This window comes from Schistocerca americana, chromosome 6 (genome assembly GCF_021461395.2).
Source record: "Schistocerca americana isolate TAMUIC-IGC-003095 chromosome 6, iqSchAmer2.1, whole genome shotgun sequence".
Classification (NCBI taxonomy): Eukaryota; Metazoa; Arthropoda; class Insecta; order Orthoptera; family Acrididae; genus Schistocerca; species Schistocerca americana.
In genome coordinates, this window is record NC_060124.1 from 28,588,194 (window position 1) to 28,616,065 (window position 27,872).

Genomic DNA, 27,872 nt, shown 5'->3' on the forward strand with positions numbered 1-27,872 from the left:
CATGCTGTTCTAATTTACGGTTGGCCTGTAGGAGGATGCTCTGAACAGCCGGTGTGGATGTGGGAGAGGAAAGATTAAGGACTTTTATTAAGGATAGGAGTTGACGGGTGTGTTCATTGGCTGAGTTGATGTGTAGGTGAAGGATTAGGTGGGTGAGGGCAATAGATTGTTCAGTTTGGAACTGGTATAGGGACTGATGGAAGGAAGGGTTGCAGCCAGAGATGGGAACTTTGAGTGTGAGGCCTTTGGGGGTAATGCCAAATGTCAGACAAGCCTGAGAAAATAAAATATGAGAGCGTAATCTGGCTAGGGCGAAGGCATGTTTGCGGAGGGAATGTAAATAAAACTTAATGGGGTCATTGTGGGGGTGTTGTGAGGGTGACATGGTATTAGAAGGTGGAAAGTGTAACATGAGGTGAAATGAAAATGAAAATAAAAATATATGGGGAGAGATAAAGGTGAGCCGGAAAGAAACTGGAGATCTGGAATGAAAAAAGGCGAAAAGGTGTTGGTTACAGATGGGCTATGTTGGACTTGGGTTGGTAGACAACGATGTGCATAAAGGTTAGGTGGTTGTGTTGCCGCCAAAACACGTTAAGGACGGAGAAATTCGGGAAAATTTCGAAAAAACTGCGTGTAGTACATTAAATGGAGTGGTATTGTGGTGGCAGATTATGAAAATGAGGCTAACAATTGTCTGACGAAGAAATAATGGCGTTAAAACCTGTGGGAAGCGGCTAAAAATGATCAGTGATGTGGGAAAAACGGAAATGGAAATAAAGCGAAAGTTATTAGAACTGGCCGAAATGGTTGTTTAAAAGGTGAAAGGAGCTGTTTGTGAACTAGAAACGGTGGATATTATAGCGGCGGTAGTGCTGAAAGCGGCAAAAAAATATTTTTTTTTTTTTTTTGTTTTTTTTTGTTTGGAAGTGGGTTACGTATTATTAAGTATATATATATAGGCGGGATAAAATAGTATAGCAGATTACGGTAAAAAGGAGAAGGTGAATACAAAGTGAAACTACTTGCAAAAACAGAAAGAGGAAAATAAGACGACAGAAAAGATTTCGAAATGCAACAGTGACAATAACAAACGTAATTGTTGGATTCAAATTAATGATATCAATATAATGGAAGGAAACATTCCACGTGGGAAAAATTATATATAAAAACAAAGATGAGGTGACTTACCGAACAAAAGCGCTGGCAGGTCGATAGATACACAAACAAACACAAACATACACACAAAATTCAAGCTTTCGCAACAAACTGTTGCCTCATCAGGAAAGAGGGAAGGAGAGGGGAAGACGAAAGGAAGTGGGTTTTAAGGGAGAGGGTAAGGAGTCATTCCAATCCCGGGAGCGGAAAGACTTACCTTAGGGGGAAAAAAGGACAGGTATACACTAGCACACACGCACATATCCATCCACACATACAGATACAAGCAGACATATTTAAAGACAAAGAGTTTGGGCAGAGATGTCAGTCGAGGCAGAAGTGTAGAGGCAAAGAAGTTGTTGAAAGACAGGTGAGGTATGAGTGGCGGCAACTTGAAATTAGCGGAGATTGAGGCCTGGCGGATGACGAGAAGAGAGGATATACTGAAGGGCAAGTTCCCATCTCCGGAGTTGGGATAGGTTGGTGTTGGTGGGAAGTATCCAGATAACCCGGACGGTGTAACACTGTGCCAAGATGTGCTGGCTGTGCACCAAGGCACGTTTAGCCACAGGGTGATCCTCATTACCAACAAACACTGTCTGCCTGTGTCCATTCATGCGAATGGACAGTTTGTTGCTGGTCATTCCCACATAGAATGCATCACAGTGTAGGCAGGTCAGTTGGTAAATCATGTGGGTGCTTTCACACATGGCTCTGCCTCTGATCGTGTACACCTTTTGTTCGGTAAGTCACCTCATCTTTGTTTTTTTATATATATATATATATATATATATATATATATATATATATATATATATATATATATATATATATATATCTAAAAAGAAAGATGATGAAACTTACCAAACAAAAGCGCTGGCAGGTCGATAGACACACAAACAAACACAAACATACACACAAAATTCTAGCTTTCGCAACCAATGGTTGCCTCGTCAGGAAAGAGGGAAGGAGAAGGAAAGACAAAAGGATATGGGTTTTAAGGGAGAGGGTAAGGAGTCATTCCAATCCCGGGAGCGGAAAGACTTACCTTAGGGGGAAAAAAGGACAGGTATACACTCGCACACACACACATATCCATCCACACATACACAGACACAAGCAGACATTTGTAAAGGCAAAGAGTTTGGGCAGAGATGTCAGTCGGGGCGGATGTACAGAGGCAAAGATGAAGTTGAAAGACAGGTGAGGTATGAGCGGCGGCAAATTGAAATTAGAAATTAGCGGAGATTGAGGCCTGGCGGATAGCGAGAAGAAAGGATATGCTGAAGGGCAAGTTCCCATCTCCGGAGTTCTGACAGGTTGGTGTTAGTGGGAAGTATCCAGATAACCCGGACGGTGTAACACTGTGCCAAGATGTGCTGGCCGTGCACCAAGGCATGTTTAGCCACAGGGTGATCCTCATTACCAACAAACACTGTCTGCCTGTGTCCATTCATGCGAATGGACAGTTTGTTGCTGGTCATTCCCACATAGAACGCTTCACAGTGTAGGCAGGTCAGTTGGTAAATCACGTGGGTGCTTTCACACGTGGCTCTGCCTTTGATCGTGTACACCTTCCGGGTTACAGGACTGGAATAGGTGGTGGTGGGAGGGTGCATGGGACAGGTTTTACACCGGGGGCGGTTACAGGGGTAGGAGCCAGAGGGTAGGGAAGGTGGTTTGGGGATTTCATAGGGATGAACTAAGAGGTTGCGAAGGTTAGGTGGACGGCGGAAAGACACTCTTGGTGGAGTGGGGAGGATTTCATGAAGGATGGATCTCATTTCAGGGCAGGATTTGAGGAAGTCGTATCCCTGCTGGAGAGCCACATTCAGAATCTGATCCAGTCCCGGAAAGTATCCTGTCACAAGTGGGGCACTTTTGGGGTTCTTCTGTGGAAGGTTCCGGGTTTGAGGAGATGAGGATGTGGCTCTGGTTATTTGCTTCTGTACCAGGTCGGGAGGGTAGTTACGGGATGCAAAAGCTGTTTTCAGGTTGTTGGTGTAATGGTTCAAGGATTCCGGACTGGAGCAGATTCGTTTGCCACGAAGACCTAGGCTGTAGGGAAGGGACCGTTTGATGTGGAATGGGTGGCAGCTGTCATAATGGAGGTACTGTTGCTTGTTGGTGGGTTTAATGTGGACGGACGTGTGAAGCTGGCCATTGGACAGGTGGAGGTCAACGTCAAGGAAAGTGGCATGGGATTTGGAGTAGGACCAGGTGAATCTGATGGAACCAAAGGAGTTGAGGTTGGTGAGGAAATTCTGGAGTTCTTCTTCACTGTGAGTCCAGATCACGAAAATGTCATCAATAAATCTGTACCAAACTTCGGGTTGGCAGGCCTGGGTAACCAGGAAGGCTTCCTCTAAGCGACCCATGAATAGGTTGGCATACGAGGGGGCCATCCTGGTACCCATGGCTGTTCCCTTTAATTGTTGGTATGTCTGGCCTTCAAAAGTGAAGAAGTTGTGGGTCAGGATGAAGCTGGCTAAGGTAATGAGGAAAGAGGTTTTAGGTAGGGCGGCAGGTGATCGGCGTGAAAGGAAGTGCTCCATCGCAGCGAGGCCCTGGACATGCGGAATATTTGTGTATAAGGAAGTGGCATCAATGGTTACAAGGATGGTTTCCGGGGGTAACAGACTGGGTAGGGATTCCAGGCGTTTGAGAAAGTGGTTGGTGTCTTTGATGAAGGATGGGAGACTGCATGTAATGGGTTGAAGGTGTTGATCTACGTAGGCAGAGATGCGTTCGGTGGGGGCTTGGTAACCAGCTACAATGGGACGGCCGGGATGATTGGGTTTGTGAATTTTGGGAAGAAGGTAGAAGGTAGGGGTGCGGGGTGTTGGTGGGGTCATCCTTGTAACCATTGATGCCACTTCCTTATACACAAATATTCCGCATGTCCAGGGCCTCGCTGCGATGGAGCACTTCCTTTCACGCCGATCACCTGCCGCCCTACCTAAAACCTCTTTCCTCATTACCTTAGCCAGCTTCATCCTGACCCACAACTTCTTCACTTTTGAAGGCCAGACATACCAACAATTAAAGGGAACAGCCATGGGTACCAGGATGGCCCCCTCGTATGCCAACCTATTCATGGGTCGCTTAGAGGAAGCCTTACTGGTTACCCAGGCCTGCCAACCCGAAGTTTGGTACAGATTTATTGATGACATTTTCGTGATCTGGACTCACAGTGAAGAAGAACTCCAGAATTTCCTCACCAACCTCAACTCCTTTGGTTCCATCAGATTCACCTGGTCCTACTCCAAATCCCATGCCACTTTCCTTGACGTTGACCTCCACCTGTCCAATGGCCAGCTTCACACGTCCGTCCACATTAAACCCACCAACAAGCAACAGTACCTCCATTATGACAGCTGCCACCCATTCCACATCAAACGGTCCCTTCCCTACAGCCTAGGTCTTCGTGGCAAACGAATCTGCTCCAGTCCGGAATCCTTGAACCATTACACCAACAACCTGAAAACAGCTTTTGCATCCCGTAACTACCCTCCCGACCTGGTACAGAAGCAAATAACCAGAGCCACATCCTCATCTCCTCAAACCCGGAACCTTCCACAGAAGAACCCCAAAAGTGCCCCACTTGTGACAGGATACTTTCCGGGACTGGATCAGATTCTGAATGTGGCTCTCCAGCAGGGATACGACTTCCTCAAATCCTGCCCTGAAATGAGATCCATCCTTCATGAAATCCTCCCCACTCCACCAAGAGTGTCTTTCCGCCGTCCACCTAACCTTCGCAACCTCTTAGTTCATCCCTATGAAATCCCCAAACCACCTTCCCTACCCTCTGGCTCCTACCCCTGTAACCGCCCCCGGTGTAAAACCTGTCCCATGCACCCTCCCACCACCACCTATTCCAGTCCTGTAACCCGGAAGGTGTACACGATCAAAGGCAGAGCCACGTGTGAAAGCACCCACGTGATTTACCAACTGACCTGCCTACACTGTGAAGCGTTCTATGTGGGAATGACCAGCAACAAACTGTCCATTCGCATGAATGGACACAGGCAGACAGTGTTTGTTGGTAATGAGGATCACCCTGTGGCTAAACATGCCTTGGTGCACGGCCAGCACATCTTGGCACAGTGTTACACCGTCCGGGTTATCTGGATACTTCCCACTAACACCAACCTGTCAGAACTCCGGAGATGGGAACTTGCCCTTCAGCATATCCTTTCTTCTCGCTATCCGCCAGGCCTCAATCTCCGCTAATTTCTAATTTCAATTTGCCGCCGCTCATACCTCACCTGTCTTTCAACTTCATCTTTGCCTCTGTACATCCGCCCCGACTGACATCTCTGCCCAAACTCTTTGCCTTTACAAATGTCTGCTTGTGTCTGTGTATGTGTGGATGGATATGTGTGTGTGTGCGAGTGTATACCTGTCCTTTTTTCCCCCTAAGGTAAGTCTTTCCGCTCCCGGGATTGGAATGACTCCTTACCCTCTCCCTTAAAACCCATATCCTTTTGTCTTTCCTTCTCCTTCCCTCTTTCCTGACGAGGCAACCATTGGTTGCGAAAGCTAGAATTTTGTGTGTATGTTTGTGTTTGTTTGTGTGTCTATCGACCTGCCAGCGCTTTTGTTTGGTAAGTTTCATCATCTTTCTTTTTAGATATATTTTTCCCACGTGGAATGTTTCCCTCTATTATATTCATATATATATATATATATATATATATATATATATATATATATATATATATATATATATATATATATATATATATATATAGAAGGAAACATTCCACGTGGGAAAAATTATATATAAAAACAAAGATGAGGTGACTTACCGAACGAAAGCGCTGCAAGGTCGATAGACACACAAACAAACACAAACATACACACAAAATTCAAGCTTTCGCAACAAACTGTTGCCTCATCAGGAAAGAGGGAAGGAGAGGGGAAGACGAAAGGAAGTGGGTTTTAAGGGAGAGGGTAAGGAGTCATTCCAATCCCAGGAGCGGAAAGACTTACCTTCGGGGGAAAAAAGGACAGGTATACACTCGCACACACGCACATATCCATCCACTGTGTATATGTGGATGGATATGTGCGTGTGTGCGAGTGTATACCTGTCCTTTTTTCCCCCTAAGGTAAGTCTTTCCGCTCCCGGGATTGGAATGACTCCTTACCCTCTCCCTTAAAACCCACTTCCTTTCGTCTTCCCCTCTCCTTCCCTCTTTCCTGATGAGGCAACAGTCGCAACTGTTGCGAAAGCTTGAATTTTGTGTGTATGTTTGTGTCTGTTTGTGTGTCTATCGACCTGCCAGCACTTTTGTTCGGTAAGTCACCTCATCTTTGTTTTTATATATAATTTTTTCCACGTGGAATGTTTCCTTCCATTTTATATATATATATAATATATATATATATATATAAAAACAAAGATGAGGTGACTTACCGAACAAAGTAACAAAGTAACTGCTGGAAGTATCACTTTGCCACGAAGAAAAATGATCCTAATCCTACTCCTAATGATCCGACTCCTCAAGACACCATCCAAATTGAACCCTGCCTGGAACAGTTCCGTCCTCCGTCACAGCGGGACCCACCTCCTCTTCCTCAAAATCACCCTCTCCAAACCTTCCAGGAATTTCTGACTTCCAGCCTTGCATCTCAATCCTTCTTAAAAAACCTTAATCCTACACCCAACATCACCACTGCTGAAGCCCAGGCTATCCGTGATCTGAAGGCTGACCGATCCATCGTCATTCTTCCGGCGGACAAGGGTTCCACGACCGTGGTGCTTGATCGTCGGGAGTATGTGGCTGAGGGACTGCGTCAGCTTTCAGACAACACCACATACAAAGTTTGCCAAGGTAACCCCATTCCCGATGTCCAGGCGGAGCTTCGAGGAATCCTCAGAACCTTAGGCCCCCTGCAAAACCTTTCACCTGACTCCATCAACCTCCTGACCCCACCGACACCCCGCACCCCTACCTTCTACCTTCTTCCTAAAATCCACAAACCCAATCATCCCGGCCGCCCCATTGTAGCTGGTTACCAAGCCCCCACAGAACGTATCTCTGCCTACGTAGATCAACACCTTCAACCCATTACATGCAGTCTCCCATCCTTCATCAAGGACACCAACCACTTCCTTGAACGCCTGGAATCCTTACCCAATCTGTTACCCCCGGAAACCATCCTTGTAACCATTGATGCCACGTCCTTATACACAAATATTCCGCACGTCCAGGGCCTCGCTGCGATGGAGCATTTCCTTTCACGCCGATCACCTGCCACCCTACCTAAAACCTCTTTCCTCATCACCTTAGCCAGCTTCATCCTGACCCACAACTTCTTCACTTTTGAGGGCCAGACATACCAACAATTAAAGGGAACAGCCATGGGCACCAGGATGGCCCCCTCGTACGCCAACCTATTCATGGGTCGCTTAGAGGAAGCCTTCTTGGTTACCCAAGTCTGCCAACCCAAAGTTTGGTACAGATTTATTGATGACATCTTCATGATCTGGACTCACAGTGAAGAAGAACTCCAGAACTTCCTCTCCAACCTCAACTCCTTTGGTTCCATCAGTTTCACCTGGTCCTACTCCAAATCCCATGCCACTTTCCTTGACGTTGACCTCCACCTGTCCAATGGCCAACTTCACACGTCCGTCCACATCAAACCCACCAACAAGCAACAGTACCTCCATTATGACAGCTGCCACCCATTCCACATCAAACGGTCCCTTCCCTACAGCCTAGGTCTTCGTGGCAAACGAATCTGCTCCAGTCCGGAATCCCTGAATCATTACACCAACAACCCGAAAACAGCTTTCGCATCCCGCAACTACCCTCCCGACCTGGTACAGAAGCAAATAACCAGAGCCACTTCCTCGTCCCCTCAAACCCAGAATCCCCCACAGAAGAACCACAAAAGTGCCCCACTTGTGACAGGATACTTTCCGGGACTGGACCAGACTCTGAATGTGGCTCTCCAGCAGGGATACGACTTCCTCAAATCCTGCCCTGAAATGAGATCCATCCTTCATGAAATCCTCCCCACTCCGCCAAGAGTGTCTTTCCGCCGTCCACCTAACCTTCGTAACCTGTTAGTTCATCCCTATGAAATCCCCAAACCACCTTCCCTACCCTCTGGCTCCTATCCTTGTAACCGCCCCCGATGCAAAACCTGTCCCATGCACCCTCCCACCACCACCTACTCCAGTCCTGTAACCCGGAAGGTGTACACGATCAGAGGCAGAGCCACGTGTGAAAGCAACCACGTGATTTACCAACTGACCTGCCTACACTGTGATGCATTCTATGTGGGAATGACCAGCAACAAACTGTCCATTCGCATGAATGGACACAGGCAGACAGTGTTTGTTGGTAATGAGGATCACCCTGTGGCTAAACATGCCTTGGTGCACAGCCAGCACATCTTGGCACAGTGTTACACCGTCCGGGTTATCTGGATACTTCCCACCAACACCAACCTATCCCAACTCCGGAGATGGGAACTTGCCCTTCAGTATATCCTCTCTTCTCGTCATCCGCCAGGCCTCAATCTCCGCTAATTTCAAGTTGCCGCCACTCATACCTCACCTGTCTTTCAACAACTTCTTTGCCTCTACACTTCTGCCTCGACTGACATCTCTGCCCAAACTCTTTGTCTTTAAATATGTCTGCTTGTGTCTGTATGTGTGGATCGATATGTGCGTGTGTGCGAGTGTATACCTGTCCTTTTTTCCCCCTAAGGTAAGTCTTTCCGCTCCCGGGATTGGAATGACTCCTTACCCTCTCCCTTAAAACCCACTTCCTTTTGTCTTCCCCTCTCCTTCCCTCTTTCCTGATGAGGCAACAGTTTGTTGCGAAAGCTTGAATTTTGTGTGTGTGTTTGTGTTTGTTTGTGTGTCTATCGACCTGCCAGCGCTTTTGTTCGGTAAGTCACCTCATCTTTGTTTTTTTATATATAATTTTTCCCACGTGGAATGTTTCCTTCCATTATATATATATATATATATATATATATATATATATATATATATATATATATATATATATATATATATATATATATATATAGAGTTAGAAACATTCCACGTAGGAAATATACATCTAAAAACAAAGATGATGTGACTTACCAAATGAAAGTGTGGCAGGTCGACAGACACACCAACAAACACAAACATACACACAAAATTCAAGCTTTCGCAACAAACTGTTGCCTCATCAGGAAAGAGGGAAGGAGAGGGGAAGACGAAAGGAAGTGGTTTTTAAGGGAGAGGGTAAGGAGTCATTCCAATCCCAGGAGCGGAAAGACTTACCTTCGGGGGAAAAAAGGACAGGTATACACTCGCACACACGCACATATCCATCCACTGTGTATATGTGGATGGATATGTGCGTGTGTGCGAGTGTATACCTGTCCTTTTTTCCCCCTAAGGTAAGTCTTTCCGCTCCCGGGATTGGAATGACTCCTTACCCTCTCCCTTAAAACCCACTTCCTTTCGTCTTCCCCTCTCCTTCCCTCTTTCCTGATGAGGCAACAGTCGCAACTGTTGCGAAAGCTTGAATTTTGTGTGTATGTTTGTGTCTGTTTGTGTGTCTATCGACCTGCCAGCACTTTTGTTCGGTAAGTCACCTCATCTTTGTTTTTATATATAATTTTTTCCACGTGGAATGTTTCCTTCCATTTTATATATATATATAATATATATATATATATAAAAAAACAAAGATGAGGTGACTTACCGAACAAAGTAACAAAGTAACTGCTGGAAGTATCACTTTGCCACGAAGAAAAATGATCCTAATCCTACTCCTAATGATCCGACTCCTCAAGACACCATCCAAATTGAACCCTGCCTGGAACAGTTCCGTCTTCCGTCACAGCGGGACCCACCTCCTCTTCCTCAAAATCACCCTCTCCAAACCTTCCAGGAATTTCTGACTTCCAGCCTTGCATCTCAATCCTTCTTAAAAAACCTTAATCCTACACCCAACATCACCACTGCTGAAGCCCAGGCTATCCGTGATCTGAAGGCTGACCGATCCATCGTCATTCTTCCGGCGGACAAGGGTTCCACGACCGTGGTGCTTGATCGTCGGGAGTATGTGGCTGAGGGACTGCGTCAGCTTTCAGACAACACCACATACAATGTTTGCCAAGGTAACCCCATTCCCGATGTCCAGGCGGAGCTTCGAGGAATCCTCAGAACCTTAGGCCCCCTGCAAAACCTTTCACCTGACTCCATCAACCTCCTGACCCCACCGACACCCCGCACCCCTACCTTCTACCTTCTTCCTAAAATCCACAAACCCAATCATCCCGGCCGCCCCATTGTAGCTGGTTACCAAGCCCCCACAGAACGTATCTCTGCCTACGTAGATCAACACCTTCAACCCATTACATGCAGTCTCCCATCCTTCATCAAGGACACCAACCACTTCCTTGAACGCCTGGAATCCTTACCCAATCTGTTACCCCCGGAAACCATCCTTGTAACCATTGATGCCACGTCCTTATACACAAATATTCCGCACGTCCAGGGCCTCGCTGCGATGGAGCATTTCCTTTCACGCCGATCACCTGCCACCCTACCTAAAACCTCTTTCCTCATCACCTTAGCCAGCTTCATCCTGACCCACAACTTCTTCACTTTTGAGGGCCAGACATACCAACAATTAAAGGGAACAGCCATGGGCACCAGGATGGCCCCCTCGTACGCCAACCTATTCATGGGTCGCTTAGAGGAAGCCTTCTTGGTTACCCAAGTCTGCCAACCCAAAGTTTGGTACAGATTTATTGATGACATCTTTATGATCTGGACTCACAGTGAAGAAGAACTCCAGAACTTCCTCTCCAACCTCAACTCCTTTGGTTCCATCAGTTTCACCTGGTCCTACTCCAAATCCCATGCCACTTTCCTTGACGTTGACCTCCACCTGTCCAATGGCCAACTTCACACGTCCGTCCACATCAAACCCACCAACAAGCAACAGTACCTCCATTATGACAGCTGCCACCCATTCCACATCAAACGGTCCCTTCCCTACAGCCTAGGTCTTCGTGGCAAACGAATCTGCTCCAGTCCGGAATCCCTGAATCATTACACCAACAACCTGAAAACAGCTTTCGCATCCCGCAACTACCCTCCCGACCTGGTACAGAAGCAAATAACCAGAGCCACTTCCTCGTCCCCTCAAACCCAGAATCCCCCACAGAAGAACCACAAAAGTGCCCCACTTGTGACAGGATACTTTCCGGGACTGGACCAGACTCTGAATGTGGCTCTCCAGCAGGGATACGACTTCCTCAAATCCTGCCCTGAAATGAGATCCATCCTTCATGAAATCCTCCCCACTCCACCAAGAGTGTCTTTCCGCCGTCCACCTAACCTTCGTAACCTGTTAGTTCATCCCTATGAAATCCCCAAACCACCTTCCCTACCCTCTGGCTCCTATCCTTGTAACCGCCCCCGATGCAAAACCTGTCCCATGCACCCTCCCACCACCACCTACTCCAGTCCTGTAACCCGGAAGGTGTACACGATCAGAGGCAGAGCCACGTGTGAAAGCACTCACGTGATTTACCAACTGACCTGCCTACACTGTGATGCATTCTATGTGGGAATGACCAGCAACAAACTGTCCATTCGCATGAATGGACACAGGCAGACAGTGTTTGTTGGTAATGAGGATCACCCTGTGGCTAAACATGCCTTGGTGCACAGCCAGCACATCTTGGCACAGTGTTACACCGTCCGGGTTATCTGGATACTTCCCACCAACACCAACCTATCCCAACTCCGGAGATGGGAACTTGCCCTTCAGTATATCCTCTCTTCTCGTCATCCGCCAGGCCTCAATCTCCGCTAATTTCAAGTTGCCGCCACTCATACCTCACCTGTCTTTCAACAACTTCTTTGCCTCTACACTTCTGCCTCGACTGACATCTCTGCCCAAACTCTTTGTCTTTAAATATGTCTGCTTGTGTCTGTATGTGTGGATCGATATGTGCGTGTGTGCGAGTGTATACCTGTCCTTTTTTCCCCCTAAGGTAAGTCTTTCCGCTCCCGGGATTGGAATGACTCCTTACCCTCTCCCTTAAAACCCACTTCCTTTCGTCTTCCCCTCTCCTTTCCTCTTTCCTGATGAGGCAACAGTTTGTTGCGAAAGCTTGAATTTTGTGTGTGTGTTTGTGTTTGTTTGTGTGTCTATCGACCTGCCAGCGCTTTTGTTCGGTAAGTCACCTCATCTTTGTTTTTTTATATATAATTTTTCCCACGTGGAATGTTTCCTTCCATTATATATATAGAAACATTCCACGTAGGAAATATACATCTAAAAACAAAGATAATGTGACTTACCAAATGAAAGTGTGGCAGTTCGACAGACACACGAACAAACACAAACATACACACAAAATTCAAGCTTTCGCAACAAACTGTTGCCTCATCAGGAAAGAGGGAAGGAGAGGGAAAGACGAAAGGATGTGGGTTTTAAGGGAGAGGGTAAGGAGTCATTCCAATCGCGGGAGCGGAAAGACTTACCTTAGGGGGAAAAAAGGACGGGTATACACTCGCACACACACACATATCCATCCACACATATACAGACACCAAAGGGAAGGTGAATAGAAAGTGAGACTACTGGTAAAAGCAGAAAGAGAAAATAAAGAGAAATAAGACGACAGGAAAGATTTCGAGATGCAACAGCGACAATAACAAACGTAATTGTTGGGTTCAAATTAATGATATGCTAGAAACGTAAGTTTGCCTTTCCTTTGGTGGTCTGTATATGTGTGGATGGATATGTGTGTGTGTGCGAGTGTTACCCGTCCTTTATTCCCCCTAAGGTAAGTCTTTCCGCTCCCAGGATTGGAATGACTCCTTACCCTCTCCCTTAAAACCCACATCCTTTCGTCTTTCCCTCTCCTCCCCTCTTTCCTGATGAGGCAACAGTTTGTTGCGAAAGCTTGAATTTTGTGTGTATGTTTGTGTTTGTTCGTGTATCTGTCGACCTGCCACACTTTCATTTGGTAAGTCACATCATCTTTGTTTTTTATATATATATAATAGAAGGAAACATTCCACGTGGGAAAAATTATATATAAAAACAAAGATGAGGTGACTTACCGAACGAAAGCGCTGGCAGGTCGATAGACACACAAACAAACACAAACATACAAACAAAACTCAAGCTTTCGCAACAAACTGTTGCCTCATCAGGAAAGAGGGAAGGAGAGGGGAAGACGAAAGGAAGTGGGTTTTAAGGGAGAGGGTAAGGAGTCATTCCAATCCCGGGAGCGGAAAGACTTACCTTAGGGGGAAAAAAGGACAGGTATACACTCGCACACACGCACATATCCATCCACACATACAGACACAAGCAGACATATTTTGAAAATATGTCTGCTTGTGTCTGTATGTGTGGATGGATATGTGCGTGTGTGCGAGTGTATACCTGTCCCATTTTCCCCCTAAGGTAAGTCTTTCCGCTCCCGGGATTGGAATGACTCCTTACCCTCTCCCTTAAAACCCACTTCCTTTCGTCTTCCCCTCTCCTTCCCTCTTTCCTGATGAGGCAACAGTTTGTTGCGAAAGCTTGAATTTTGTGTGTATGTTTGTGTTTGTTTGTGTGTCTATCGACCTGCCAGCGCTTTCGTTCGGTAAGTCACCTCATCTTTGTTTTTTTATATATATATAACAAAAATAAGAAGAAAGGGTACATAAATGAAGAGATTAATATAAATCGATTATTTTCAATTAATGCCCAAATTTTGAATTTTTTATACTTTGTCTCCTGACAAAACTCTACCATCTAGTGAGCAAGATGTATGAGGCAGGTGAAATACCCTCAGACTTCAAGAAGAATATAATAATTCTAATCCCAAAGAGAGCAGGTGTTGACAGATGTGAAAATTACTGAACTATCAGTTTAATAAGCCACGGCTGCAAAATACTAACACGAATTCTTTACAGACGCATGGAAAAACTGGTAGAAGCCGACACGCGGGGAAGATCAGTTTGGATTCTGTAGAAATGTTGGAACACGTGAGGGAATAATGATCCTACACTTATCCTAGAAAATAGATTAAGGAAAGGCAAACTTACGTTTCTAGCATTTGTAGACTTACAGAAAGCTTTTGGCAACTGGAATACTCTCTTTCAAATTCTGAAGGCGGCAGGGGTAAAATACAGGGAGCCAAAGGCTATTTATAATTTAAGTGACATAAGATTCTGACTACTGTCATATTAAATTGTATTCACTGGAAAGGTTCCTGTATAAAGCCTATTTACAATTTGTACAGAAACCAGATGGCAGTTATAAGAGTCAATGGGCACGAAAGGCAAGCAGTGGTTGGGAAGGGAGTGAGACAGGGTTGTAGCCTATCCCCGATGTTATTCAATCTGTATATTGAGGAAGCGGTAAAGGAAACAAAAGAAAAATTTGGAGTAGGTATTAAAATCCATGGAGAAGAAATAAAAACTTTGAGGTTCACCAATGACATTGTAATTCTATCAGAGACAGCAAAGGACCTTGTAGAGACAGCAAAGGACCTGGAAGAGCAGCTGAATGGAATGGACAGTGTCTTGAAAGGAGGATATAAGATGAACATCAACAAAAGCAAAACGCGGATAATGGAATGTAGTCGAATTAAATCTGGTGATGCTGAGGGTATTAGATTAGGAAATGAGACCCTTAAAGTAATAAATGAGTTTTGCTATTTGAGGAGCAAAATAACTGATGGTCGAAGTAGAGAGGACTTAAAATGTAGACCGGCAATGGCAAGGAAAGCGTTTCTGAAGAAGAGAAATTTGTTAACATCGAGTATAGATTTAAGTGTCAGGAAGTCGTTTCTGAAAGTATTTGTATGAAGTGTGGCCATGTATAGAAGTGAAATATGGATGATGAATAGTTTGGACAAGAGGAGAATAGAAGCTTTCGAAATGTGGTGCTACAGAAGAATGCTGAAGATTAGATGGGTAGATCACATAACTAAGGAGGAGGTATTGAATAGAATTGGGGAGAAGAGAAATTTGTGGCACAACTTGACTAGAAGAAGGGATCGGTTGGTAGGACATATTCAGAGGCATTAAGGGATCACCAATTTAGTATTGGAGGGCAGCGTGGAGGGTAAAAATCGTAGAGGGAGACTAAGAGATGAATACACTAAGCAGATACAGAAGAATGTGGATTGCAGTAGGTACTGGAAGATGAAGAAGCTTGCACAGGATAGAGTAGCATGAGGAGCTACATCAAACCAGTCTCTGGACTGAAGACCACAACAACAACAACAACAACATACTGTGTCTCCTTTGTGTGCATTTTAACTTGAACTTACTTTCATATTATTGAGATCTACACACTCCTGTTATGAGGTTCTTCTTCCGACACCGCAAAACTTATTCTTCGTGACCATGTCAGTAATCTAATTTTCATTTATTGGACTTCTTCACCATTTGCAGGCAGCAGGAGGTGCGCGGAAGAAAATAAAAAGGCCATATATTTTTGCACTGAGATAAATTATTATTCAGATACCATGAAAGCTACTCGTCATCCGCTGATACTCGTATCCGAGTTTCCATTTCTCTTCTGAGATTTCCTTTGTCACGGTTCAATCGTGGAAGTGTCATTGATGGCTTAGCAATCCAATCCTAGCTTGGAACAGGTGGCCACAGACATTACAGCTGATGGAAGGTGGAGGACGTGGCTGAGCCTGGAGGAGTTTACGTCTCCGGCGTTTGTCATTCTCCATTCTTCGACGTTCCAGCTCAAAGTTTTGAAGAACATTTGAGGTAACTGAATGCCAGCGACTTCGATCTTCTGCTATTGTGGACCAGTTACTCAGATCGATGTTCAAGTTTTTCAGATTTTTCTTGTACTGATCCTTATAACATTTGAAAGGTGCACCTCTTGGCCTTTTACCTGTGCTCACTTCGCTGTACAGCATTTGGCGTGGAAGTCTGTCATTTTTCATCTGCAGTACATGTCCGACCCATCTGATTTGATGCCCAATGATAAGAGCTTCCATGCCATACATTTTTGCTTTCTCAACAACAGCTGTGTTGGATATGAAGTCATCCCATTTCAGGTTCATGATGTATCTTAGCTTCTGTTGGTTGAAGCATTCTAGTTTCTTCAGATCACAGCAATATAACGTCCAGGTTTCGCAACCATATAGCAGGGTGGAAATGACTATTGCTTTGTACACCATCAGTTTGGTGTACAGTGTTAGGTCTTTATTCAGGAAGACACGCTTTGTAAGATGTCCAAATGCTACATGGGCAGCACCTAATCTATTCTCCATATCTTTTCCAGATTAGCAGTTAGATGACAGTATGCTTCCTAGGTAGAGGAAATGGTCCACTTGTTCCAAGGGTGTATCATAAATGGATGTGCTGAAATCAGGAACGGAGGAGCCAGGAGTTGGCTGCGCCATCACCTTTGTCTTTGGAATATTGATGGAGAGACCAAATCGTTCGTATGCCCTGCTGAAGGGATCAACTGACAGCTGCAACTCTGCAGGTGAATGAGCTGGAGAAGCATTGTCATCAGCATACTGCAGCTCTGTCACACGAGTGGTACTGGTGAAACTTTTTGAATGGAGTCTGGACTGGTTGAATAATCATCCATCGAACCTGTACTTTAGTTCTATTCCTGCATTGTTTATGGATGTCTCGTAAAGCATAGCTGCCAGATACAATGAAAATAATGTTGGTGCAAGAACGCATCCTTGTTTAAGCCCACTTGTTATTGGGAATTCACCAGTTGTTTCATTCTGGCAGAGGACCTGCCCAGTCATATCATCGTGGAGAGCTTCAATCAAGTCAACAAAATGTTCAGGGCAGCCGAAGCATTTTAAGACCATCCACATGGCTTCTTTGGGAACTGTATCAAAGGCCTTTTCTAGATCGTAGAAAACAAGTAGTAATGGCTTTTGCTGTTCTCTGCACTTCTCCTGTAGTTGTTGTGCACAGAAAATCATGTCAATTGTCCCTCTTGAAGGTCGAAACCCGTATTGAGACTCAGGTAGTATAGTCTCTGAAAGTGTCTGGAGGCGATTTAAAAGGATTCTTGCAAAAATTTTGCCAGTGACAGAGAGTAGAGATATTCCCCGGTAGTTACCACAGACGCTTCTGTCACCCTTCTTGAAGATGGTGACAATTGTGGAGTTCTTCAAGTCAACTGGTACCTTTCGGGTTTCTCACATTAATTGAATGAGTCAGAAGAGTCTAGTTTTTAGAGGCAAGCCGCCACCCTCAATAAGCTCCATCGGGATGCTGTCAGGTCCAGGAGCCTTCCCAGGTTTTGCATTCTTGAGTGCCTTGCAAAATTCTTGAAAAGTTGGAGGATCAGCCATCCAGGGTTGTGGAGGGTGCTGTGGGACATTTTTGAGAAAATCTCCAGCGGCAGTAGAAGGATGGTTTGACAGTGAGCTGAAGTGCTCTTGCCAACGATTTAAGATGTCCTGACTTTCAGTAAGAATGGTGGAGTTGTCAGCAGCTTTCAGTGTTCCTGATGAGGAGCGGATAGGTCCATACAGCTCTTTAATACCAGCGTAGAAGCCACGCAGGTTCCTTGCATCGGAAAGATTTTGGAGTTCTGTGGCTTTCTGTTGCCACCATTTGTTCTTGATTGCTCGTATTTCACTTTGACATTTCTGCTTGAGTTCTTGAAAGTGTGCTTTCTTTTCTGCGCAGGACAGATCTTGAGCAAGGAATAGGTAAGCATCCTGCTTTGCATTGATGACGACTTGGATTTCTCCATGGTTGTCATCAAACCAGTCACTTCTTTTCCGTGGACTAAAACCAACAACATTCTCAGCAGTTTCTTTGATGATGTTCTTTAATGTGGTCCATTCTTGTTCGACATCATCTGTGGTTGCTGGAGCTTTGTTAAGTTTTTCAGACAGCATGTCCTGGAAATGTGCGTGAACGTTTTTGTTGTTCAGGTTGCTTATGTTGAATTTTCTGCGTGCTGGGTTTGGAAAGTGGGATCATGGCTTGCGATACTTTGGTACTCTCAAACGGCTGACTAAAAGTCTATGGTCAGTCCAGCACTCATCGATGTTTAGTGCTGCTTTTGTGATGAGAATGTCTTTCTTGTTACGCTGTCAAGTAATAACGTAGTCTATAAGATGCCAATGTTTGGAGCGTGGGTGCATCCATGTGGTCTTATAGCGTTTAGGCAAGCAGAATTGGGTATTGGAGATGAAAAGCTCATGCTCAGCACATAGACCTAGAAGTAACAACCCATTTGCATTGCAGTTTCCGACCCCTTGTTTACCCATGATGTCTCTCCAAAAACGGTTGTCCCTTCCCACTCTGGCATTGAAATCACCAAGTAAAATTAATTTATCTTCAGTGGAAATCATAGAGAGAGTACTGTTCAGTTGGTGGTAGAACTGATTTTTTGTGTCTTCATCACTGTCTAAAGTAGGAGCATATGCCGAGACGAAGGTGATGAAACCGTCTGAACCAATGGGTACTCTAAGAGTCATCAGTCTTTCATTAATTGAGGCAGGTGTAAGTCGAAGATCTTTCACTATTTTCGTTTTTATGGAAAATCCTGCACCATGGATGCGTGGTTCTCCTGCATCCTTTCCCTTCCAGAAGATGGTGTACGCTGAACGTACCTCACTAATGTGTCCCTCACCTGAGAGTCTTGTCTCACTCAAGGCAGGAAAGCTACTACACACATCTCATATCCAAACATGTCCTCTCTCCACTAAAACTCAAGACACAAAATGACAAAAAATTGAATGATGTCTTTATTATTTGTTCTCGCCTTCTGGCATAGAAAAATACATCTTTTGTGGGCGCTTGCAGCGGTTATCCTTGGCTTTTCCTACGAACCAATACAACATGTAAGTGTGTGCATGTGCATGCATGTACTTACGCATTGCACTCTGATAGTAAACACAAATTTGGAAATGAACGTACAGTGCTAATATCTTTTTTTTTATACGTGAGTGATGCTCAACACTTGAAGAATGGTTATCTTACTACACATACTGTTGTGCATTTTGCACCTGATATTTTGCCTTAGCATAACTTGTTTTCCTCTACCTCATCACATTGATAGTATCATACATTACCAACATTCACCATAAACACAATGTATTTTCAAAGGACGGGACTGGCCAGAGAACTACGTAAAATGACCATTACATTTTTCAATCTGCAGCCAACAATGAGCTACTGACTGCAATCAAGAAATCACAGATAAAATGCATTCCAAGGCCTCAAGCTCTAAAATAGTAAAGGGAGATCAAGCACAAGTATGATGCATTTAATTTTGGGCAACAATAATGAATTAAAAATTAAAAATCTGCAGGGAAATGGAGTAGGGACAGCAGCAGGTGAACTGCATGAACTAAGTGCAGTGCAAATTCTGGGATGAATTTGGATTGACTAATTAAAACAGCACAAGTTGATTACTTTTTTAATGGTTTGTTAGTGCTATGATGTGCAATGTTATTTGAAAGTTAACAGTCACAAACATTATGTATGAGAATATATAGTTATGGTTAAATAAGGAATAAATGTTCATGTGACGGCAGAGGAAAAGAAAGCTAACATAATTTATTGGTAGGATACCCTTAGTCCTTTCTCAGAAAGCACTGCTTTATTTAAACACCATGTTGAAAAATGGCAAAATACACAGCAGTATGGAAACTGAGGAAACTGTGAGTTTAGTAATAAGTAATAAAATTTACTAAAAAGTTTAACCATGAAATGTAAAGCACTTTGAAATATCGTAACTGTTATCTACTGTAAGATTAATCAATTTATATCTTCACCACTTTGGTGTTTCGGGTGGATCTTCAGTGTGTTGCTGCCTTCAACTAGCATACTCACATAATACACAAGTTACAATAATTCTTTTGCCACGAATATGATGTTTCTCATTATTTTATTGGAATGAATCACATAGTTAACAGTGGGTTTTCCAGTGATTCTCAATTTGCTGGTTCCCAGAAACATCATATATACTTATAGGCTTGAAATGAATGCCAATATGGCGCCTCACAACTCTGTACTGAAGGGAGGTGATGTGCATGGGACGTAGGTGGCATTGTGCCATCTGATTGGTCAATGCTCAGACGCACACTCAGAATATCTGACATGCTAGACATTGCTCTGCACATTTGGAAAGACTCTTGAATATGCTATTCCATGCTACGACGTCAGATACTTGGCTTGCTCAACGCTCAACTTTCGGTTGCACGGTCCGTGTGCTGATGGCTTAAGGTTATTGGTATATTTTGAAAACTCCACTGCAGGTGCAGCATCGATGTGTGATAAGACTGTAAGGAAGAGACTTTTTAACATGCAGTGGGTGACGGATGTCAAAGTGGAGGTGCTGTTTAGGTTGGGGATGCATTATAAAAACAGATGTGTTTGTGGATATCGACATTGAGGAATGTGGCTTGATGAATTGAGAAGTTCCAGATAAAGAGAATTTGGGATAGCTGTCACAGTTAGCAGGAAAGAGCAAAGGTTTTCCATGCCATGAGTCCAGATCATGAAAATTCCATTAGTAAATGGGAACCAGACAATGAATTTTAGATGTTGACTGAATAGGAATGATTCCTCTCTGTAGCCCTTAAGTAAGTTTTCTCCATCATGAGAGAAAACATGATAATATACTGTTGAAAGCTGCTTCTAATCCAATTTCTTATTACGTCATTTCAGCAAGAATGTACCTTATCATCAAAAGTGAACAAAGCCTTTATCATTCATCACAATTTCATACGGTAATTATGTATCTAAGTTCGGTTTTACAGGCATCTCTATAAAATACTCTTTTAACTATTGTGAGGGCAAATGTCGACGAACCAATTCCATAATAAAATAAAAGTGCAGTTGTTAATAAAGCAGCAGTATGTACCATTATCAAAGAATCTCTGTCATCCATTGAGTTCTGCTGCATATATTTCATAAATAGTGTATGATTTAATGTGTATCAATGTTTTAAATGTACTCCTGATGTACTTCCACAATTTGTGATAGAAGTCTGAAATATATTACCGTTAAATATCAGAATTTTATGGATCATTGAATTCTAACCATTGTCCCTTCTGTACTTTGCCCATGGACCATAGTGAAATAGAGAAGTGCCAGAGAGCTTTTCTCATTAACTGTTATTGTCTAATACATGATGTTATTGTCTAATACATGATAGTTAATTTCTTTTCTCTGCAGATTTGTGGAGGCATTTGCAAAAGAAGTGGATTATTGGGAACGTACACTTTCCTTAATCATGGAGACTTTGGAACTAGTTTTGCTTGTTCAAAGGCAGTGGCTTTATTTGGAGGTAAGTAATTATATTTATCACTCTTCAATAGCAGATAGCTAAAACATGAGAAGCACTAATTCAAACATATATTTTTATGGGATATCAGCCTCTGTGTTGAGTCTGGCAAACTGTGGCTTTCTGTCCTGTTGCAACTTCTCATGATGTGTCAGATGTGTAGGCTCTTGTCTCACTCAGGTCACCACATTCCTTAATGGTCAATTACACAACCCTGGTAATGACTTTCACCAACTGTCCAAGAGAAACAAAGCATAATTTGGATACGCTATAAGGCAGACTTTGCGCTACGTTCAGTGCTACTGCAAAGGACCCAAGACTGACCCTTGTGGAACCCCATTCTTGATAGTTCCCCAGTTTGAGGAATGTGCTGATCTTTGTGTGTTACGAGAACTACTTATTTCAACTTTCTGCACTCTTCCAGTTAGGTACGAATTAAACCATTTGTGCACTGTCCCACTCATGCCACAGTACTTGAGCTTGTCTAGCAGAATTTCATGATTTACACAATCAAAAGCCTTTGAGAGATCACAAAAAATCCCAATGGGTGGTGTTCGGTTATTCAGATCATTCAAAATTTGACTGGTGAAAATGAAGTACTAACAAAATGTCAGTTTGGTTTCCAGAAAGGTTTTTCAACAGAAAATGCCATAAATGCTTTCACCAGTCAAATTTTGAATGATCTGAATAACCGAACACCACCCATTGGGATTTTTTGTGATCTCTCAAAGGCTTTTGATTGTGTAAATCATGAAATTCTGCTAGACAAGCTCAAGTATTGTGGCATGAGTGGGACAGTGCACAAATGGTTTAATTCGTACCTAACTGGAAGAGTGCAGAAAGTTGAAATAAGTAGTTCTCGTAACATGCAAAGATCAGCACAGTCCTCAAACTGGGGAACTCTCAAGAATGGGGTTCCACAAGGGTCAGTCTTGGGTCCTTTGTTGTTCTTATTATATATTAATGACTTGCCATTCTATATTCATGAAGAGGCAAAGTTAGTTCTCTTTGCTGATGATACAAGTATAGTAATCCCACCTGAGAAACAAGAATTAACTGATGAAATTGTCAATACTGTCTTTCAGAAAATTACTAAGTGGTTCCTTGTAAACGGACTCTCACTGAATTTTGATAAGACACAGTACATACAGTTCCGTACAGTGAATGGTATGACGCCATTAATAAATATAGACCTTAATCAGAAGCATATAGCTAACGTAGAATATTCCAAATTTTTAGGTATGTCCATTGATGAGAGATTAAATTGGAAGAAACACATTGATGATCTGCTGAAACGTTTGAGTTCAGCTACTTATGCAATAAGGGTCATTGCAAATTTTGCTGATAAACATCTTAGTAAATTAGCTTACTACGCCTATTTTCACTCATTGCTTTCATAGGGCATCATATTTTGGGGTAATTCATCACTGAGGAATAAAGTATTTATTGCACAAAAGCGTGTAATCAGAATAATAGCTGGAGTCCACCCAAGATCATCCTGCAGACATTTATTTAAGGATCTAGGGATATTCACAGTAGCTTCTCAGTATATATACTCTCTCATGAAATTTGTTATTAACAACCAAACCCAATTCAAAAGTAATAGCAGTGTGCATAACTACAATACTAGGAGAAAGGACGATCTTCACTATTCAAGATTAAATCTAACTTTGGCACAGAAAGGAGTGAATTATACTGGCACTAAAGTCTTTGGTCACTTACCAAATAGTATCAAAAGTCTGACAGATAACCAACAAGTATTTAAGAAGAAATTAAAAGAATTTCTGAATGACAACGCCTTCTACTCCATAGAGGAATTTTTAGATATAAATTAAGAAAAAAAAAATTATTAAAAAAATAAAAAAAAATAAAAATAAAAATAAAAAATAAAGAAAAACAAAAAAAACACAAAAAATAAAGTTGTTATATTAACTTAAGTATGTTGTTAAATTAACCTAATTATGTCATGTATTGGAAAATTCGACTCGTTCCACATCATTACGAAATATCGTATTCATGATCCATGGAACTAGTATTAATCTAATCTAATCTAATCTAAACAGTTTGGTATTAGGTAGGAATGAGTTGATTCCATCTGACTTCGGCTGATTCCTTTACTAACATTTTCTGACTGAGCTCTCATATGCTACTCATCATCCCAAGTTACAGAACCATTCTCCTATATCTCTGTCTGGTGTGGATAAAGCTTCAGTCCTTACACAAGCTGGAATTTTCTACTAACAAGGAGGCTAAGTAAGTGTTCTATGATTCTAGGATTACTGCAGTCCCAAAAGGAAATCTTTCCCAGATTAAATGTTTAAGTTATAATTTAAACTTCCACAGCTATATATCAATTTGTACTGATTGATCTAAGACAGATTTGCCCCAATTTTGTTCTCAAAATTCTGTTACTTAATGACTTCAGTGTCTGATTTGGGCACATTCTAATGGCTTGGATGATGATTTAAGTGTGAAGTAGATTTACTAACTCCCACTTCTTTTCCCAGATGACTTCCTTGAGATGCTTGGCCGACCTTCCTTGCTGGTTAGCCTGTTGCTGCAAACTCTCTTTCACTTCTTCTCCGAAGTATGCTGCTAGGTACAGGAATTTCCTAAGACTCTTTCTACTTATAAAAATTTGTAGACGTACGAAGTTTCATTTGCGTTAACTAATGATGTATATTTAAACTTAAGACATATTACAAAACCCACCCTTCACATTAAATATATACTGTTTAGTAAGTCTCTCGTGTCACCAAACATCAAAAACAAACTAATTTACACATAAGAGAAATTTGATTTAAACACCATGTCCATTATCAACATGAATCAGAATACATGTCCTCCCTTCAACAAGACTAAGACAAAAGTTTTCTCAAGAGTACCTTCTCAACTGTTCTTGTTGTTATAACAATGGTCGCTGACACAATTAGCACAGAATAACATGGGAGCTCCATGGTTTTTTGTATACTTTCACTAAAACTTCCATGGATCGCCTGACAAATATTTATCGTTGCCATTCGACCCCCTCGTCTACGTTCTTCTTGCAACTGAATTTCAAACCTGCACACACAAACATGTGACGCACAGTAGGTAGGATTGTATCATCCCACACTCACTTCTAAAATATCATGTGTTCAAGATGGTAGAATGCTGAGTGGTTCTAGAATTTACACAGAAATTCTCGAAACACTACAACACATACAAAATTGAATCCACCTGTACAGAAGAGAGACTTGCAATTCCTTTTTGAAATGTTAGACTAACTTATTCAACTCCTCTGCATAGAACTTCTTCTCATGAGAACTGAACCTATTGAAACCAACGGTCTTCTTTCATCATATTCAAACCATTGTCCACCAAGCCATTGTTTCAAGTGGAAGAAGAGTTGATGAGTCACTGGTTCTCAGTTTGGCAAACAGTTCACAGCACACATCAGTTATAGTTGAACCACGTTTTGTGAAATAGCAGTAATAGAACCATGTTCCATGAAATCAAGCAAAAGAACCCACTTTTCACTCCCGTAAATGTTAACCAATATTTTTTGAATTGAACAGGAGATGACTTAATTTTTTTCTCTTCTGGCATAATTTAGTGGTACCCTCACATTGACTGTTTTCTTGATTTTGTGTGGTTAAGGATTTCCATGTCTTGTCACCCACAAAAACATGGGATAACAAATCATCTCCCGGTTGTCAATAGCAATCTGGAATTTTTCATCTGCTTTTTTTTATTTACAGTCTGTGTTCTTTGTGTTGGTAGGCAAGCAGTTTTGGTGCCTACATTCTCTCAATTTGTGATATCAAAGATTTTCCGTGACAGTTGTATAAATAGTGGTATATCCAGTATGGGATATTCATCATCCAGAGTACGAATAATGAATCATTGATCAGATCACAGTTTGTGGTCCACTTGTATGATTTCATCAGTCTGGATACGGGGCTCACCACTCCACTATGCATTAAGCACATTTGAATGGTCAATTCTAAAGATGCAACACCACTGTCTAATCTTTCTTTCACTCAGTACTGTAAGCTCATAAACCGGGCACAACTACTGATAAATTTGAGCACTTGTGGACTCTTGTGCACACAAAAATTAAATTACAACACACAATTTTCAACTGTTAGATGCAATGATTTTTGAAGCTGTTATTGTTTGCCATAAGTCAGACAACTATTGAATCAAAAAACTAACTTCTGTGACTTTGTAAACCAACAACAGTTCTTGCCGCATTCATTCATCTATCTGATGGGCTGGTAACATTTAAGTATGAGCAAATGATCCTTACTTTTTGAATGTGTCTTGTACTACTGTACAGTGGTACTGCAGACAGTTTGGCATTGGATAAAAATGAGTTATTTCTATCTTTCACTGATTCCTCTACTAACTAGCAACAGTGACATCTCATTGGATCTAAATCTCTTAATTTCACCACTGTTTATGATAAATCTTGGAATTGTGTACAACAGCAGGTTATGGTACCATTCAGAACCTGTCAGTCACTATCTTCTTGAGTCTAAAATACACAAAGCACATGAAAGATCAATTAATTGTGATTACAAAATCATAAAAATTAATAAATAACTACAAAGTCGCTATTTTTTTCCTAATGGTAGTGATGCTGAGTTGCAGACAAGCACAACAAAGAGACTGTCAAACAAAGCTTTCAGTGAGATTGACCTTCCCCAGAACCAACAAAACACACACACACACACACACACACACACACACACACACTAGTCTGGCCTTGGCAGCCAGAGACCGTGGTCATGTGTGTGTGAGTTGCTTTTGTGTGCATGTCTGTGTGTGTGTGTGTGTGTGTTTTTGTATGTTCTAATGTAGACCTGTTTGGGTGAAAGCTATGTGTAACAGTCTTTTTGTTGCTCCTATCTGTGACTCAGCATCTCCACTGCATGGTGAGTAGCAACTTTCCTTTTCATAATATTGGCATTATTTCATCCTGGATTTTCCTCTGTTCAGTTTTTTCTTAATATATTTACTCATCTTTTGTACCAGAATACATTTCTACATTCTCTGTGTAAGCCAATGTTCATAACCAATAAATGATAATCAGTCATGCAGACCATGATGGTAAGGTCCATGGTTCATTTTGGGGGGGGGGGGGGGGTGTTAGTACAGTGCGCATTACTGTAAACTATTCATAACATAATCATTATCCAGGGATCTGTTTACTCTTTTTGTACTTCTATATTGTCTGTTTCTTTTGGTTCGTCCTTCTGATTAGCTTCAAAATTCAAAAGCTTGAGGCTAGCTGTTGCTTTTGCTGATTTTTTTTTCATCTGACTTCATTTTCTTTGCCATACAAATCACTTACTTCTGTATCATCACAGAACAATGATTAATATGTGCCTTCCCATCCACTTTCAGTCCTGTGTTAATTATCAGTGACTATAGCAATTAAACAATTTTCATTCCATTAATTATAGTACAAACTTTTTTGCAGCACAGCTAACTCTCTCCAGTCATCTTTGTTTTGGGATACTAGTTTCTGGTACACCCACAAGTAACACTGGAATTCCTTTGGACTTAACAGAAGTATCTATTCAAAGTCCTAAGGAATTTCAGCATTTTTTGTTGTTGTATCAGAATCCATTTGTGAGATCCATCTCAATGAATTTAGAAACTCTTACATGTGTAACACTGCTACTGCCATATCATAGGATTCATGCCATGTTTCAGAATAACTGCATAATTTTTGCCAGCAGCAGCTATCAGAACTTGGACTACTTATTTGATCAGAATTTTACTTCCCACTCCTGCGTATTCAGTATCATTTATATCTTCCACCATTCCCTACCTCTCTTCCTACCTCACATAAAAACTGATTATTTTGTGTTGCATCTTTCACCTGCTTTAAAATTTCTGAAAACTAATTTCTGTTTACTACTATTTTATACTGTAATTCCAAACACTATTCACTGCTGGCTTCCGTTGTGTATTTTAACACTTCTATACTCTGCAAATGCCACCATCATGCATTGACCCTACAGTTCCATGTACCTAAGATTTGCAATTCTAAAGTAATCCCCCTTTCACCAGCTGCCCAATCAGCGAATTTTGAGATAATCTCTTCTTTTAAGTTTAGGCTATCCATATGACACTACCTATTTAATGTTGCCACACTTTGCTATGACATTATTTAGAACCTTGGGAGAACAAACTATGATAAAACTGTTCCACCTGCTATGCAAGATTTATTAGAAAGGCAAAATACCACCAAACTTCAAGAAGAATGTAATAATCCAAATTCCAAAGAGGGCAAGTGGATACAGGTGTGAATATTGCCGAAGCATCTTTTCAGTAAGTCATAGCTGAAAATACTAATGTGAATTATTCACGGTGGCTTATGACATAGGAAATCAATTTGGATTTCTCAGAAATGTTGGAAGA

General features: G+C 42.3%; 1 protein-coding gene across 1 annotated transcript in view; it reads left to right on the forward strand.

Moving 5' to 3' along the window:
* The window catches only part of LOC124619703 (dynein axonemal heavy chain 2), a 1,014,172-nt gene that overhangs the window by 316,766 nt on the left and 669,534 nt on the right, over positions 1-27,872 (forward strand). The window contains 1 exon segment of the mRNA XM_047146260.1: positions 21,350-21,461. Coding sequence (XP_047002216.1) covers positions 21,350-21,461 — 112 coding nt within the window.